We start from the raw sequence: 18,785 nt of genomic DNA on the forward strand, positions 1-18,785 counted from the left end.
TCTACCTCCCTCTATATACAGACTCATTATTGTTTGAATGAGACCAATGACTGTTGTATCATCTGCAAACTTCAGTACTTTAACAGAGGGATCCTTTGAAATACAGTCATTGGTATAGAGAAAAGAGTAATGAAGAGAGCCCACAGCCCTGTGCTAATTAAACAGGCATTCAATGTGATTTTACTTAGCTGTACCTGCTGCTTCCTATCTGTTAGAAAGTTTATAATCCATCTGCAAGTGTGGTCAGGCACAGCTTGTTGAATCAGTTTAGAGAGGATTTCTGGGATGATGGTGTTGAATGCCGAGTCAGGTGTAAGAGACTTGGCTATTGTTGGTGTATCTGACAGTGAATTCCTCTCAAACCTACAGTAAAACACATTCAGGTCATCTGCCAGTTGTTGATTCTCTTCAGCAAGGGAAGGTTTGCTGTAACCAGTAATATTTTTAAGACTGTTCCACACATTTGCTAGTTCATTTGTTGATAGCTGATTCCTTAGCTTTGTAGAGTAGCTTTTCTTTGCTGTCCTGATCTCTCGTTAATACATTCCTGGCCTGATTGTACAGCAATCTTATTTGATTATTAAATATACAGCAATCTAATTTGTATCCAGGGTTTAAGATTATTTTAAGAAACCATGGATACAAATGATGGATAAGGCATATGTTTAATTTAAAATATGCCTGGATTCAGGCCTAAGTATGTTTAATATATTGCTCATTCACTATGGTTTGTAAATCATGACCTAGCCACACACTAGATTAGCAAGTCTGGAAAACTACAGTACTTTTGTATAAATTTGTACACTTTATTATAAGCTACAAATGATTTTCTGTAAATCCAAAATAGCCAGTACTTCAGGTTCAGACGATGCCTTAAATTCAAAAGTCAGGCCTAAACAACCTAAAATATCACATAGGTTGATTAACCGGTTCTTCTCACTGTATGGTACAAACACAACGACACATATTAAGCTGAAGTACGGGTTTTGTTTTAGGTAAGCAACTCTTCGTGGCCATGTAGAGGTCGTCCGAATGTTTGTAGTATAATTATGGTACATCTACTTTATTAAAATCTTTTTTTAAAAAGTGAAATGCGCAACCCATTTTGGTTTTTGTCTTTTTGTTTAGTCTTTCGAAAAAGAAAAGAATATGCTCTATTTCGCCAGAAGAAACCTATCCCATATTGAACCCGGAAATGAACCAAGTGAATGAAAGGGCGATTTGCACGCCCTTCGCAGCCAATCGTAGGGGAGGCCCTGCGCTTGCGTGACGCCTAGAGTAGAAGCAGAGCTGGTCTACGTCTGAAGCGGGTGGCCGTGGCACGTCACGTTGCGTCACCCTACGTCAGTGTTGGGTGAAAGGTTGAGCCAGGAAAAGAGGTGGGGCTACGCGCACACTCGGCGCGGACGGTCGGAACGGTCTGAGGCCCATGTGGAGTGGCAGCAGAAGCCGCCTGACTGCCACATCTGGATCGAGATCTTGGGCCCTCAGCAGCTATGAAGGGGTGAGTGCGGGACCGGCGCCGCCGTCTTTTTCCTCTCGGACATCCGTAGGGTGGCTTCGAGGGATCCTTTCTAAGCGAATAGGGGATCCCCGGCTTATTATCTCGGGCTTTTGGCGGCGGCGGCGGCATCTCTTTGTTTCTCTGGCCTAACGACTGCTGGGAGTCGTTCACCTGCCGCCTTTAGGGGAATGAAAACGAAGCGGGCCGTGTAGCTGTTCTTGGCTCAGGGAGTATGTAACCTTATATTCTGGGAGAGAAGAGAGGCGCTGTGGCGGGGGAGGGCGAAGCGAGCTTTTTGAATTCGGCCCCGAGGAAGCGTGCGCGGAATTGCACCATAAAGTGAATTACGTCCCAATTAAAGGTGTATCGCACCAGTAAAAATGAGAGTCTAGCCTCCTTTAACAACGATGGTAGCTCCAAAGAAAGCCCTGAAAATGCAGAGTTCCTGTACTTCAAATAATGTTTAGCCTGTTGTGCCATCCCAGGTGCTGAGCAGTCTGTTTTCAATAATCTGTGCAGCTATTTTTAGTTATATAACATAGTCCTCTTTGTATTTGGCTGCCGTGGAGAGAAGCTTAAGATCATAATATGAGATAAAAAGGGAATAAAGATTGAACTCAATAGGTTGAAATATTATTGAAATAAAATTGGTTTGGTGGAACGCCTCTGTGTATCTCTTCTTTTACTTTGGCTTATTGTGGCTTAAACAATATCCAGAGCACAAGTGTTTCCCACTACTAGGGAGGCAACTTTAATTCATAAGGCAAAATTAAGGTTTTGTGTGTGTATTATATCTTCAGATTGGAAATCAGGGCAGCTCTCAAATGTTTGGACTTTGCTTATCTTGAACATTCAGTTCTGAATCTACAGCCTCCCTCCCCACCAAGTCACTTCATAATTTAAACAGTCAACCTCTTTCAACAGGTATAATAGTGTAGACCTCATTCAAAACCTGAGAAAAATGTGCCATTTCCCCTGAGTTTCCCTGAGTTATTCTGTTATATGCCCAAAGAGACTTTTGGGGTAGAATCTTTCAGTACCATCCAGCTATTTCATTTTCCAAGTCATGTGTCTCATCAAGGCCAGATGGTTGAAAAGAGATTAATAGTCTTTCCAACAATTCAAAGGTTAAATCTTTAAAGCTCAGTCTGATATCACAAGAAGTAGATAAGAAGCTGGTCTTTTCTTTCTTGCAAAAGGCAGTCTTTTGGAATCATATCCTTGAGAAGAAACTAACTGCATTCCTTGAAACTTTGGTAAAAAAAACATTTAAAGATGGATGAAGCTTCACTTGGCAGAGCTTTCATGTTATACTGACCAGGCTTCTGCTACTTTGCATTGCATTCCAATGCAAAAGAATAAACAGCACTGTAGGTGGATAGCACCTACCTTCAGCTTTATGTCATACTTCAAAGACTGACTTCATCGCTGAGATTGCACACCATGCTTACTTATCTTAGCTGTAGTTTATTAATTTAACACTAAGTTGCAAACTAATGACATGGGCTAAACTGACTTGATTTATTCAGTTTGTCAGGTGGATATAGCCCCTGGGCCATTAAATCAACCAAAGATCCTTCTTTTATAGAACTGTGACTGAACAATGATTAATGTTCCTTATTTGAATAAGAAAGTAACAAATACAGCATTTAAAGTTTTGTTGAATACTGAGTAAAATACTGCTGTCAAACTGGAAGTTACTGACATTTTTGGTTGAGAAAATTCAGCTCAGATGTTTCTGAAGTAGCTTATAAATACAGAGTTGATTTTAAATTGATTAAGGGTAGCTTGCTGATCAAGAAAGTTATGCCAGAATTTTTGAGAGATTACAGTTTTAATGTGGGGAAAAACTAGATTAGGATAAGGAAGGGACATTTAAATTTGGCACAGGATTTGCTCAAAGAGGACAGCATGTATTGACTTCATGGCACTATAATACATACCAAATAATTCAATTTGCACTTTCCAAATAAATTTTCATAAATTATAATGATACTGGATCTTAACAACACAAGAGAGACCCTGATCTGAGAAGAAAATGCACCAAATATTTATGGAAATTGGATCTAGCAGAAAATAGCTTTTATCTGAATAATAGCCAGACCTGCTAATTTTGATCTGGAAGTGATAGTTGTGCATGATAAGAAGAAATCATGCCCAAAAGGGCTCGACCATTCAGAAGTTTGAGATTATGGTGGATCTAGAAATAATAATAATAATTAAGATGTCATTTCTAATCTTATTTAACTTTTTATTCTGCCTTATATAAATATGGTATTTGAACCCTGATTTCTTAAGGGAATAACAGGTAGCAAAGAAAAGGTTTTTATTCTAATGTATATTATCAGATGATGTGTACACAGATGTTATGATATAAATTTTGACAACAACAAATATGGTATATTATTTTGTCACATCAGACTATAGCAATTGCTAAAAAATTCATGGATTAAATAGCTACAAAAATACCGATCATTTTGTAAATTAAAACCTTTTTCCAATACTGCCTTTCAAATACATATACAGTACTTACATGAAATACTGTTTTGTAAGTTAACTGTTCCTTATCCACGGTTTTCAATTAAACTCATAAGATCTGTTGAAGCTTCAAACTTTTGTGGTATAGAATCCTAGATAGTAAACAATAATTGCAGTTTTCATATGTCACATGATTAGATTATCTTCTCTGTTTTCAGGTATCTATTCCTGTTGTCTGCAACATAGTGATTGATTCAGTGAGAATAGTATGTCTGGCTAGTTCATGTAGGTGTTTCACCATTCATTGTGGTCCTTGCATGTCTAATGAGCATGTCATTGACAACATGAGCCATCACTGATGGGAATTGCCATGTCTGTTTGGGGAAGATGCTATATTCTGTGATATTTTGTAATGAATATGGTTGCTGCAATGAAAGTAGGCTATAGTTAGGTACACCGCCATTGTACTGTATCTGGAATATGTAATTTATAAGTTGCTAATAAATGAAAATATTCGTAGCTCAGGGTAGAAATGAGGGATCCTTGATGCTCTCTGAGCTTGGTTGTTTGATGATGATGTTACCTAGTTTGAATAATGAAACCTCTGCAAGAAAACAAGCTCAGAATACCAAGGACTCCTCAATATATAAATTATTTTTGAGTGAGAAATGAAAAGTAGTCTTTTAATGCATGTTATCTTTCTTGATACTTTTTATTTCTTCTGTTCTCTTTTGTCTTACAATTACTATTACTGGTAGTTTTAAGTGAGATTTTAAAGCTGTAGTTTAACACTGTACAGTTGCAGATGGAAAAAATCCACTGATTATTGATTTTTATTGAAAAGTATAGTTCTGTTCCATACTATGTGGTATTTAGTACTATATTTGCTTCCACGGGTGCATATGTCTATCTGTACTTGTATGTTTTAAGCGTCTGAAAGGAGATTATAGATGCAAATTTGTTACGTGTTTGCTGGCAGAGATACAACTCTCAGAACATGCCTACCCTAGCTATAAAGTGATACCCAGCAAAAGTATGATCCCTGATATAGCATTCTGGGGGCCGCCTGGCCCATAAGCACTTCCTTAACACTTCTCAGAACTCCTAAGTCTTTCTACTTTCTAAAACTCAGTTTTAAAAGAGACATAGTAAACTATGAAAAAAAATTAGTGTCCAGAATAATACTCATTTCCAAAAGCCCTTTGATACCTCATGAAGTGGGCAATGTTTGGGTGGCTGTACTTTGGAGACAAAGGAGATTGCAATGTGAATAGGGCCACACCCTATCTGTATGTTACGAACCTAATTTGGGAAGGTGGGGTTTGCTAGAAAAAAATTGTACAGAACTATCTGACCTTTAACTACAGTATTTATTTAAAGGCCTTCGTTTAAATATATTTTTAAGTAAAAGAGTTTAGACTTTTTTAACATCAAAAAATCATTTAGAGAGCTGCAGTCAGAAACTTCTGAATGTTAACCTGAAATCAGCTGCTTATCAGAAATTAGAATCCCTGCATTTCCCTGAGGGAAGAAGGTTTTCAGTGAGGGAAGGAGGGGTGAAAGGAAAAATGTTCAACGTGTACTTCATCTTACTATTTATGTTGCTGACTTTTGTTTTTAGCTGATAGTGTAATATCATCTAGAAATTTGTCTTCATTGATTTTCAATGTAACAGCTTTCAGAGAGATAGAAGCCTATTGAAACAAAACCAGCAAATGATCTTACAACAATTTAAGGGCAAATATAATTATCATACATAATATTTAATGACGTATAGTCACCTTGTTTCACCCTAACTTTTTATTGTGTTTTTACAAATCAATTGTAAACTTGATTCTGATTTACTGGATGATAATCTAATAAATAAATTAACGGTGGGTGTCATTGGAAGGAACAGAGATTAATCTCTCCAAGTGCTGCATTTCCCCAAGTGCTGCAATAATGTGATGATATTAACAGAAAAGGCAGGCTGAAACATTTTCAGCCTTTTTGTTTCAGTCTTAATGATGAGGATGGAAGCTCAGAAAGGCATAAACAGATTTTCAGTTGTTTACAGTTTTACCTTCTGAGTATTCAGTGCTCACAGAATCTATCCTAGACATACTAGATTTTGTATATTGTACCAAACTCCCCCACTCCCCCCAGTTATCTCAGAACTCCATCTCTTGACATTCTCTTTCTTCATCTGCTCTTTGGAAAGTTGCACTCTGATGCACTGCACTGGAGGAAGTTCTTCCTCAAATGGGATTTGTATAATGATTAAAACTTATAATGTAAACTTAGACATTTCATTCAATCGCTGGCAGGAGAGACTGAGCACCATTTGAAAGAACTGAGGGATTTTTTGTATCCCAACGGGGAGGATAGAACACTGTTCCCGTTAACTTCTTGTAACGGACCGGCCGTCGTGAGAGGATGGTTGGCTATTAGCCTCTGTTGGAGAAAAAGAACATTGGACCTTCTCCCTGTCGTGAGAGGACAGTGGAGTCCAGCTCTATAAATGGACATTTTGTGATCCTTATGCTCAGTTATCCCTTTGGACTATGATAGACCCCCGGACTGGCCTTTCTTTCCCATCTTTGGTTCGGTTGATGCTCCAAAAAGCTGACCTTCTCGCGCTGCGAGACTCCCCCCTCTCGCAGGCCTGGCCCTCCACATTATCGAGGGCCTATCTTGATGACGGGCTTTGGAACCCCAAGAGATGGCATGTAGTGAAGAGGGGGTTGAGGGGTTTTTTAGCTAAATTTTTAAAGAAATTTTTAAGGGGACCCGGGAGGGAGGGAGGGGGTTGTAAAAGCGGACCTGGGGGGGTCCAGATAGCGACTGAGCGGGATGATGGGTCGATTAGTTGCGGCAGGAGGGTCGTGAAAGGAAATTTAACCGGGGAGCAGGGGGATGACAGGAAGGGCTGTGAAATTGAAATAATGAGTGGGAGGGGCAGGTATGATGGACGCAGGGGGTCATATCAAGTGTCGGAGGTGCGCATACGCTGTTTACGAGCGATTGCGCACTCCGGCCCCCAATGCGTGACTCGTGTCCTGGGTTGTGTAGAGTCTCAGGCCCAGGGTCCGCAGCTGATGCTGTGTAATGCCAGGTCGGTGGTTAATAAAGCCCCCCTCATTTGTGATCTTATTTTGGAGGGGGGTGCGGACCTGGCAGGTATTACTGAGACCTGGTTGGGCCAGGAGGGGGGGTCCCCCTCGTTGAGATGTGCCCGCCAGGTTTCCGTGCATTTCATCAGCCAAGGGCCCAGGGGAGGGGTGGGGGAGTGGCGGTGATTATTAGGGAAAGTCTTTGTCCGAGGGAGACCACTGTTCCTCAGATAGCCGGATGTGAGTCCCTTTGTGTGAAGTGGGGCCGTGGGGTGCAGATGGGTTTGCTGACTACGTACCTGGCTCCCTGCCACGTGGTAGCGATCCTGCCCGAGCTACTCGACATCATTGCCGGGGTGGCGGTTGATACCCCCAGACTTATTGTCATGGGGGATTTCAACCTTCCATCCGCGGGTGAGGCGTCAGAGGCGGCTCGGGAGTTCATGGCTTCCATGACGGCCATGGACCTGACCCAGTTAGTTCAAGGCCCAACTCACATAGGGGGACACACTCTGGACTTGATTTTTGTATCTGGTCAGTGGTTGAATGATCTTGGTAGAGGGGACCTAGATATTAAACCCTTGTCATGGACAGATCATTCGCTCCTCCAACTAGACTTTCCTACCGCCTTCCCCCGCCGCAGGGAGACAGAACCAACTAGATGGTTCCGTCCCAGGCGCCTGATGGACCCCGAAAGGTTCCTGACGGAGCTTGGGCCGTTCCCTGAGACCCTAACACACGACTCGACTGAAGAGCTGGTGGCCGCCTGGGAAAGGGCGGCCGCTGGAGCTTTGGACTGCGTCGTGCCTTTGCGGCCTCTGACCCGATGCCGATCTCAATTGGCTCCTTGGTTCTCTGAGGAGCTGAGAGAGATGAAGCGTCGGAAAAGACGCCTAGAGAGCATTTGGAGGACTAGTCAATCTGATTCCGACCGGACACAGGTGAGGTCTTATATCAAGACCTACCTAGTGGCGATAAAAGCGGCAAAATCTAACCATTTTTCCGCTCTTATCGCATCTGTAGAGAACCGCCCAGCCGCCTTGTTTAGGGTGACCCACTCCCTTCTTCGGGGGGGAGTGCGGGAAGATCCCTTGCAGGGTCGTGCTGAGGATTTTGTGCACTTCCTGCACGATAAAGTCACTCGGATTTGGGATGGCTTGGACTCCGACTGGATGAGTCCACGGGAGGAGACGAGGGCAGGTCTTGAGAATGTTATCTGGAAGGAGTTTGATCCTGTGACTCCCGAGGATGTGGACAGGGTTCTGGGTAAGATTAGTGCCGCCACGTGTTTATTGGACCTGTGTCCCTCCTGGTTGGTGCTGGCCTCCCGGGAGGTTACACGAGGCTGGCTCCAGGGGATTATAAGTGCTTCTCTGAGTGAGGGTGCCTTTCCTGCCACCTTGAAAGAGGCGGTAGTGAGGCCCCTCCTCAAGAAGCCTTCCCTGGACCCGACTGAATTAGCCAACTATCGTCCAGTCTCCAACCTTCGTTTTGTGGCGAAGGTTGTTGAGAGCGTAGTGGCACGACAACTTCCCCGGCACCTGGATGAAGCTATCTATCTGGACCCGTACCAGTCGGGCTTCAGGCAGGGGTACAGCACAGAAACGGCATTGGTCGCGTTGGTGGATGATCTCTGGAGGGCTCGGGACAGGGGTTGCTCCTCTGTCCTAGTCCTATTAGACCTCTCAGCGGCTTTTGATACCATTGACCATGGTATCATGCTGCAGCGGTTGAGGGGGTTAGGAATAGGGGGCACCGTTCTGCGGTGGTTCTCCTCCTTCCTCTCCGACCGCTCGCAGTTTGTGTTGGCAGGGGGACAGAGGTCGACCTCGAGGCATCTCGCATGGGGAGTGCTGCAAGGGTCGGTCCTCTCGCCTCTCCTGCTCAACATTTATGTGAAGCCGCTGGGTGAGATCATCCGTGGTTTTGGGTGAAGTGTCATCTGTACGCTGATGATACTCAGCTGTACATCTCCACCCCAGACCACCCCAACGATGCCCTTGATGTGATGTCCCGCTGCCTGGAGGCCGTGTGGGCCTGCATGGGGAGGAACAGGCTCAGACTCAACCCCTCCAAGACCGAGTGGCTGTGGCTTCCGGCACCCCGATATAGTCAGCAGGTGCCATCACTGACTATTGGGGGTGAATCTTTGCCCCCCACAGAGAGGGCTCGCAATCTGGGTGTCCTCCTGGATGCACGGCTGTCTTTAGAAGAGCATATGACGGCCGTGGCCAGGGGGGTCTTTTATCAGGTTCGCCTGATTCGCCAGTTGCAGCCCTTTCTGGATCGGGACGCCCTGCGCACGGTCACTCACGCCCTTGTCACCTCCCGGCTGGACTATTGTAATGCTCTCTACATGGGGCTCCCCTTGAAGAGCACTCGGAGGCTCCAACTGGTCCAGAATGCGGCCGCGCGGGTGGTTATGGAACTGCCCCCGGAAATACGTAAGATCTCCGACCTCCGGGTGTTTCGCTGCGCACTGAAGACCCTGTTGTTCCGCCAGGCCGGGCTATTAACATAACGATTTTAAACTGGGGTATTTTAAATTTCTGAGATTTTAATTGGAGCCTAATTATTTAATGATTTTAAATTTTAATTGTTTTGTTCTGTGTTTTTAAATAGGCTGTACACCGCCCTGAGTCCTTCGGGAGAAGGGCGGTATAGAAATAAAATTATTATTATTATTATTATTATTATTATTATTATTATTATTATTATTATTATTATTATTATTATAAAATACTGTTAATATTGCTTCATATTATGCTGAAAAGGTAGTTAGCTTTCTTTGTAAAGTGACATTTTATTATTAATTTGGTTAGCAAGAAATTTTCTTCAAAATGAAACTTGTGTGCATGCCATCCAATTGTGGAGGAACAGTATCTTTAATTTGTTTCAGAGAAGGTTGGGAAAGAGGAGCTGGATCTTGGCTTACTCTTCTAGACTAATGAAAAGCAGGTCACTATGTCTGTTGTTCAGTTCAGGGAACTGGATTCAGATCCAAAATTGTCAAAGGACTAATGTAATTCTAGTGATACTGTAGAATCCTTCACTACCTTTGCTGCTATCATCAATAGTATACCTTTAGTCCATTTGAGTAGCTGGGCATTGGAAGTAATGTTTTATTCTGATTCCACTGTTATTTCTCTTAATGCTTTTGGAAAATGAAGATTATTTGTTTAATTTAGAGAGGGAGGGGGGTGTTCCTGAAAGTTGCATCTTGTGTTACATGTAATTTAATACTTATATCAACTCAGCAGGAAATGATCATGTATAGGTTTGAAGAACTTATTTTATCTCAAAGCTCAGAATTGAATATCTCAGCAGCTTCTGGATGTTTCCTGACTATTAAGGACATGATTGAGGAATATAAATTGAAGCTGATTTGGGACAAGACAAATTGTTAAGGTTGATTCTGATAGCTGAACTTCAGTAAATAGACTTCTACATGAGGTTGCATGGCCCTAAAAGGAACAGGTTCACAGTTCAAGGGTCCTCCTGGGTTGATGCTGGACACGTACAAAAAGTTAAGCTTATGTTGGGATTTTGGTGTTTGAAGGAGAAACCAGGCAACAATGCAGTGTAAGAGATCCATATGCAAGGTTGGAATTGTCCTTGAAAATGGCTTGGAAATTACAACTGAATGATAATGCAGTAGCATAGGTAGTAAATAATAAAAATAATAAATATTATTTCTGAGAGATATTAGTTGAATTCTGATTGAAACAGCTACCCAGATTGGTACTAGCAATTCAGTATGTTCATCTTAGTGTCCAAGGCCATATAGCATAGTCCCAAGTTATTTGCATCACCATTTACAGTTTTTTACCATTTACAGTTTATCCCAGACTTTCAACTTTCAATGGGGCACCTTTTGCAACTCTGATGGCAGAATGCATCCACCATTTATTTAAAAACATCTACCATTTCTATTGCAGTGCCTTTATTGTAGAACAAACTGTCATTGGAATTGAGGCATTAATATAGTGCAGGAAGAGTGATCTTTTTAGCCAGAATTGTTATGCTGTTGATAGTAGTATATAACAAGCTAATCATTATTTTAATAGACATTCAGGACATAAAGCCATTCAGGATTGTGGGACTTACGTATTTGCCAAATGAAAAGAAACTTGGAACTAGTGAGCTAGAAATGGGATAGGTGGATTCTTTTTAATATGTTAATGGTAACATATTAATGTCACAAGAATTAACAGTATTATCCTGCCTTAGACATGAAAGCCGGCTGGGTAGCTTTGGGCCAGTCACTTTCTCAATGCAACTCATCTCACAGAGTTGTTGTGGGCCAAGTAAAAGGAAAAAGGAGTATTTAGATAGGTTCACCACCTTGAGTTATTTATAAAGTAATAAAGACCGGATAAAAATCAAATAAATAACAGTAACTCTGAGTTATTTAATATATTCTAGGTTCTGTTCTTGCTAATCAGAATTGCCACAATTCCTTTTCTGAATAATAGCTCAGATTCGTTGTATATAAAATTGCAAAGTTTTTAACTGAGAATTAAACTTTTGAGGTATGTTGAAGTGGTCTATCCTATTAAATCGTGTGTAGTTTAATAAAAATGGAATTCCTAGAGGTATTGAGCATGTTTTGATTTGTTCCAGTAGCCGGATCGAGCTGGGTGATGTGACACCACACAACATTAAGCAGTTGAAGAGGTTAAACCAAGTCATCTTTCCTGTCAGCTACAACGACAAGTTTTACAAGGATGTGTTAGAGGTCGGCGAGCTTGCCAAACTAGGTATAAATTCTTGATCTTTATTTAGTGTGTTGGTGCTAAATAATCTAATGCTATGTGTGTTATTGAACATATTTTTCATGTGTTTCTTTAATTGTATATCACATGAGGCTGGACACAATATTGGTCTATGTGATACTTTACATTTTTGAACTGTTTTCCCAATCTTTGGAATCTGTATTTCGTCTAACCTGAGACTGTTATTCCATGTCCTGGACTCGAACAATTTGAGAACATGTAATACCCTTCTCCTGTCGTCTTCAATATCTCTTCAGGTACTCTTTTGAAGCCATAGCGAGTAATTAGCTTTTACCCAAGCCTTTACAATCTCTAAGGTAGACTATTGTAATATACTCTCAGTTGCTATGATTGACTATTCCAGCTAACATTCAAATGATTGAAAACATTCCATTTTTAGCTTTTCATCACAGATTTTTGATTGATTTTTAGTATATTAAACTGAAACTTATGAACCAGGAGTTCCTGTCCTATCTTAGCTGGGTGACTTTAAATCGGTGACTTTAGGTCTCTCAACTCTAAGAAGGAGGCATGAGCAAACCATTAATGAAATCTTGCCTTTTTCAGGGACTTTGTCCAGGCGTTCACCTGCCATCAACACCGGGTCAAAGGAACACACACATACACACAAATATCTGTCTATCTCTATATCTTTGAAAATATCTTTCCATTGTCCCATCGATTATACCACTGTACTCTGTGTTGATGCTCTTGAATCCTCCTTTACAAAATGTATTTTCTGCACATAAAAAGTGTCAGAGTTTGTGTCACAAGCAGACTATTAAGCAGGATTCAAAATGTCTTTACATACATAACAACACATAAGGCATACAATATCCTTGTAGTTTTTTCCACATTGTAGAGAAGAGAAATAGCAAGTACAAACACAGCACAAAATGGAGAAGGCAAAACAGAGGAGAGAGAAGCTAGTGCCCTCAAGCTTATATACAAGCCATATCCAGGCTCCAAGCCCTGACCTGTTGCTCTATGTTGATGCTCTTGAATCCTCCTTTACAAAATGTATTTTCTGCACACAAAAAAAGCTATTATGGAAATCTATCCTAGTATTCTTTTAATCTGCTTGTTTTTGATGTCCAGAGTTGATTTTTTTCCTCAAAATAACTATGAAGCCTTTCTAACTAGCATATGTTTCATAGAGTTTTAGGCCTTGTTTGAATTGATTCAATTCAAAATTTGAATTGACTTAAAATGTAATATATGAAAATTTAAAAAGTCTTGTATCTTATTCATGCACATTTTTTAAAATCAGGATCTGTTGCAAAGAATAAAGGAATAATGTATACACATGAAACTAAAATAAATATGCTTTCTTTCTGTTCCCATCTCTTTTTGACAGCCTATTTCAATGATATTGCTGTGGGCGCAGTGTGCTGTAGAGTAGATCATTCTCAGAATCAGAAAAGACTGTACATCATGACACTTGGATGTCTGGCCCCTTATCGACGGTTAGGAATAGGTAAGGAATAGGCAGCAAATACTCAGTGGCCTTTGACTCTTGAGCTTTAAAGTGTACTTATTTCTGTACCCGTTCCAAGAATAAAATAGTACGCTGGTGTACAATGAAAAGTCAAACTTCATATATCATATGAAGAATAAGCTTTTAGAATGGAAGCAGTTACTTATTAGGGCTATTTATCAAACTATCAACTTGTAGCTAATAAATTCAGTAATTTAACAGTGCATTTCCATACTTGATACTATTTTCTAAAAGCATCCTTAATTTTTTCTTTAATGAGCCCAATCTCAAATATTGGAGTTGAGATTCTGATTTCAGAGGCAGTGTTGCTGGTCTTGGGATATGAACTTACAAAACTTGAAAATGATTTTCTTTTGTACTTACTCAATTTTCAGGAACTAAAATGTTGAATCATGTGTTAAACATCTGTGAAAAAGATGGCACCTTTGATAATATCTATCTGTAAGTAAATATTGTTGATTTATTCAATTTTAAGCATTGGGGATTAATTATTTGTTCATTTTTAATTCTACTTAATATTGAGGTATAAAAATCAAATGTTCAAAGAACAATAAGCTTAGATCAAGAGTTACCCAACTTTTTCTGTAAAGGGACAGATCCCACCCTCTTCTGTAGGTGCAGCTGGCAGGTCTGTGGGCCAAGGAGTACTGCAGCCATTAGTGTAGGCAGTCTTCTTCCACCTCTATTGTCAACATGGCCCACTTATACATTGATTACCTATTATTTTGATTACCATTGTTATCTGTGGTTCTTTCCATAGAAATAGCTGTACAGGTAATCTCAATTTACGACCACAATTGAGCCCCAAATTTATGTTGCTAAGTGAGAAATTTATTAAGTGAGTTTTGCCCAATTTTATGACTTTTCTTGCCACAGTTGTTAAATGAATCACTGTGGTTGTTAAATTAGTAACACAGTTGTTAAATGAATCTGGCTTCCCCATTGACTTCGCTTGTCAGAAGGTCACAAAAGGTGTTCACATGACCCCAGGACACTGCAATGGTCATAAGTATGAAACAGTTGCCCCAGCCTGGCCCAAGAGCATGGTACAAAGGGTTTTTTTGGCACGTTGCATCTCTGGGGCTGCAAAAAAACCAGCCCAGCTCCAGCAACCTCAGCAGTCAGGCTGGGCATGTGTCATCAGTGAGAGCAAGAAGACAAAGACCAGCTAGGGAGGCAAAGCAGGAATGTTCCTCCTCTATTGCTGGACAGAGATTGTTGTCTGATCATTCTTCTTCCAAAATTGCCATTGGAGACAAGACGGATATCACTATAAACTGCCAAAAAGATCTACTTTTTTGTTATGCGGTTTTAGTGTTGGAAAAAAGCTTTTTACCCATTACATTTATTAGAGTATTGGCATAACTTGTTTGGTAATACCTATTTTCTACGTCTTTCATTTGTTTTTCTGATGCCTAAATGTATACTTTGCTAATACGTGGAATTAAATTCTAGTATATTGTTTCTTTTTCTATCCTAGGCATGTTCAGATTAGCAATGAGTCAGCAATTGATTTCTACCGAAAATTTGGATTTGAGATCATTGAAACAAAGAAGAACTACTACAAAAGGATAGAACCAGCAGATGCGCATGTGCTGCAGAAAAGCCTCAAAGTCCCCTGTCTTGGCCAGAACACAGATATGCAAAAATCTGACAACTGAGCAAAACCCAGGAAATCCTTTCTTGCACTTTCTTGTCACCAAATAAGGAAAGAAGGCCTGGAGTTTTGGTTTTTTGTTTCCTTTTTCCTAATACGTGCTGTACCTGTCCAACAAATTAATAACTTCCTAAGGATTGTCAAATTGTGTGTTTTTATTTTATATCTCTACTTTGCATTCTTTGGGATGAAAATAGTACTCAGTTTTAATGGGGGGGAGGGAGAGGAGGCTTCATATGGTCTTCCAGAGGTCAAATTTTTCTTCAGCATGTGTGATCCTTCTGCTTTTCTGATGAAGGACAAAGTTTAAGCAATACCTTGCATCAGTGCCATATTGCTTTTCCAGTTTGGAGGTTATTTCTCTCTAGTTTTGAACTTGATTTAGCAGGTTTGGCCTTGTTGATCTTTGGAACATACACAGACATCAGTCTTATGAAAAAATGGTTTATTTGTACTAAGTTTGGCCAGCTGATGTTTCTTGACAGGTGTAGGTGACAATCCAAATGGGTTATACCATCTTTCATCCTCAGATTATATACATTTCATGGGGAAAGGTGAACATGCCTTGGCTCTGGCACAGTGGAGGAACAAAACATTTAATGTTGTTAAAGAAGGTGACTATTTAAAAAAATAAGCTTTGTTCTGAAAACGGCTCTGCTGGTTTGCTGAAATTAGTTACTTAAGACAGAAGATGGTTAAAACTGTATTTTTCTTACACATTTAAAGATATGACTTTCATCTTTAAAAAAGGAGTGTTGTAAAACACCAAGAAGCATGGCTTATTGGGGGAGCATTGTAAAGATTCAGCAAATACCTGGCTTTCTCCTAACAAAATATGAGAACTGTAGCCTACTTTGCTGAACTCTTGTTTTGTATTTTGTTATGCTCTTGTTTGCAACTTCAGTTTGAGCTTCTGGCATTCAGTACTACAATGTCAGATTCAGTTTATTCTTTTCACTTGGGGAAATGTAGCCAGTTGCAGTGGGAAGATTCTACCCTATCACTTAAATCAATATTAAAATGTATTTCTTTTCTGTTTTTGAACCTGAGCTGTATTTTGCATTTTTCTGCTTTGAAAAAGAATTTTTTGGGATTGTGTGGTTATAGTGTAATCTTGTGATTGGATGTTTTAATTTCCTTGTGATGTTGAATTGGAAGCAAAGGAAACCAAAATTGGGAAAATTCAATTAAGTCGCATTATGAAGCATTTAACTGCAAAGGAACTGGAAACACTAGAATCTTCATCATTCCTTACAATCCTAGCAGAAAATCCTGAATGAGTATTAGGATCAGTACATTACAAACAAACTTTCTCCAAGCTACATAATTCCAATTAAAACAAATATTAAATTTCTCCTGTAGAGGCCTTGAATTGAAAAGATTTTCATACTGATGTTTTGGTCTAGTTTGCAAAGTTTTATATTTTAGTTTTCTCGGAAATTGTCTTCCTTCTACAAAGAGGTTGAAGTGCATCTTGGGCTTATGTGCCAGCACCTCCTCCCTTATTAGTGGTAGATAAGGCAAATGGTTTGAAGAAGGTTGGAGACAAATTAGTATTAGTCCATAACTGCCTTCTGGTGCTAAGGAAAAGGTATATCCCTATTCCAGAATTGAAAGTTGAGATTTGAAATGGTTCTCTTGATCTATGAATTGCTTGTTTTTCAGGCAGTTTTCCTTTGTGATTTCAAGAAAATCCGATTTTTAAAGTATGTTTTCAGTCACTGTCATTCTGTAAATATATTTTTCAGTATTTCATGGAGATATCCATTATGCAGTAACTATGCGCTGTAGAAGCTGAAAGAAATCAGAAAATGAAGTTATACTTCAGTGACTCTTAGTTCTGCCAATCATTGGCTACTCTTCCTTAGAAAAACAGAGGATTGAATTCTTAGCTCCCCGGACTGTTTTCTCCCTGCCTAGCTATAGCAAAGAGCAGCAGATTGTTTAAGTATCTTGTATGCTGCAGAAATTTGCCAATTATGGGAAATGCCTTGCCTTTTGAAATAATCAAATGTGGGAGTATCTAAAATAGATGCTTTTTAATACCTCACAGGGTAAGCAGGAAATTTTCCACTCTTGCCTTTCAACATATGTACAGTTATACTAATCGGTTGGGGAATACTGTTCAATCATCTTCACTTCTATTTAGATGTGTAAGGAATATATGTGACATTAATTCATAGCTATAGCTGGATGATCTTAAAGGAGTTTAGCACAGAATAGTTTCTTATAGATAGCACAACTGTGAAAGTGAACTTCATAAAAATACATTTTGATATATAACCATGGCATGCAAGAAGGAAGAAAGCATCTGTACATGTCAGGAAAGAGGGAATATTTTTGTATAGATAAAAGTATTTCGTTAATTATGTCCATTAAAGATGACATGCTATTACAGCCTAAATAAATTCTAGCTATGTTTTAATTAACTTGGCCCTGTGATGCCTACTAAATTTGAACAATCCACCCACTTTACATGGGTCATTTTTCTTCTGAATTGCAAGATTTCTCTAAAACATTTTCCAGTTCAGTTTCTTTTTATAAATTTGAATTAATTTATTTGACATATAAAAAGACTTTGGCCCTGGAGGAAATCTGTCTTCTCCACAATAACCATAAAAGCATTCATCTTTAAGATGCCGTAATAGCCTTTTAAAATTATACTTTGAGCACAGGAGATCTGTTAGTCTGGGAAAGGCCGTAGTATCAGAAGGCAATCTTCCTTGTCTCTCTGCAACACCTGTTCCTTTTCCTTGTTTACTGTATCAGGCTTCAAGATTTATAAGCACAGCGTGCAAACTACGGAATTAAATTGATGTCTGCAAATGGATATTTCCTCTTGTGCCTTGCTAAAGATCATCCTCATCTACCAAGATTCACCAAGAAGGCCCAGCAGAACAATCTTCACATCTTTTGGTCCTTCTGTGGGAAAGAACCCTCTAAGCATTGACACAGCTGAAAGAACCAGCTGTGGTTTATCCCAGTCTGTTCCATTTGGGTGCGCTCTCCATCTGATTCAATAATTCCAGCCTTGGAATTGAGTGTAGGAACAAAGTTTAATGTGTTTTTGAATTTTCTTTAAACTTAAGCATTGCCCTTATAATTTCTTAGCCCCTGCAAACATTTGTAGAGTGTTAATTTTAGACACTAAATATTTTTTAACATTTAAAAATCCAAGCTCAAGTCAAAGTATTCAGGTGTTTTTCCTGCTTTCCCAACTATCCCTGTAGTGTTTCAATAAGATGTAGTGATGAATCTGATTGTATGTTATGTGCTTTAAAACTGTTCCTCCATCAGACACATATGAGTGGCAATCAGCAAACATGACAGAGAAGAACACTAATGCCTGTCATTCAAAATCACTATCAGCAGATTCTTGAACCTTACCACAATTGCCAAGGCCAGATATATAAAAAGAAATTACCAGTGCCACTGTGCAATTATCACCTGCCAGCATTCATGATAAAATAGGAAGAATGGGGAGTATGGTTTATAAATGTTCCAGCACTGTTATTCAGGACCAACTTGTGTACAATTTAAAAAGAATGTCAGCATTTACATAATTCAATAAGAAGCATTACTTGAGGATACTATAATATGTCTTTCCTGGAAATAGTCAACAAAAACTGCATTCCAACTATGGAAGTGTATTTTTCCCCAAGAAAATCTACTTTAATCTATGGGTGCTTCAGAATGTCCGTTTTTGCGATATACAATAAATTTCTGATTCGGAGAAAGAAAAGTAACTCTTAACAAGTGCCACATTACTGTTACTAGGAAA

The 18,785-nt window shown here is 39.7% G+C and overlaps 1 protein-coding gene across 2 annotated transcripts; it reads left to right on the forward strand.

Annotated features, from left to right (window-relative positions):
• The first annotated feature begins 1,253 nt into the window (after positions 1-1,253).
• Positions 1,254-17,433, forward strand: NAA50 (N-alpha-acetyltransferase 50, NatE catalytic subunit). Of its 2 annotated transcripts, none has more exons than XM_070938380.1 (5): positions 1,254-1,504; positions 11,701-11,834; positions 13,207-13,326; positions 13,722-13,788; positions 14,828-17,433. In XM_070938380.1, exons 1-5 carry the CDS (start codon positions 1,497-1,499, stop codon positions 15,006-15,008), a joined length of 510 nt encoding a protein of 169 aa, XP_070794481.1. In that variant the 5' UTR covers positions 1,254-1,496; the 3' UTR covers positions 15,009-17,433. The 2 variants fall into 2 exon arrangements, with proteins under 2 accessions (XP_070794481.1, XP_070794480.1); XM_070938379.1 differs by having other exon boundaries at positions 1,257-1,504; positions 11,698-11,834.
• The last annotated feature ends 1,352 nt before the right edge of the window (positions 17,434-18,785 follow it).

The sequence above is a fragment of the Pituophis catenifer genome, unplaced genomic scaffold, assembly GCF_029215685.1.
Source record: "Pituophis catenifer annectens isolate HBS135680 unplaced genomic scaffold, rPitCat1.0.hap2 SCAF_2, whole genome shotgun sequence".
Taxonomy (NCBI): domain Eukaryota; kingdom Metazoa; phylum Chordata; class Lepidosauria; order Squamata; family Colubridae; genus Pituophis; species Pituophis catenifer.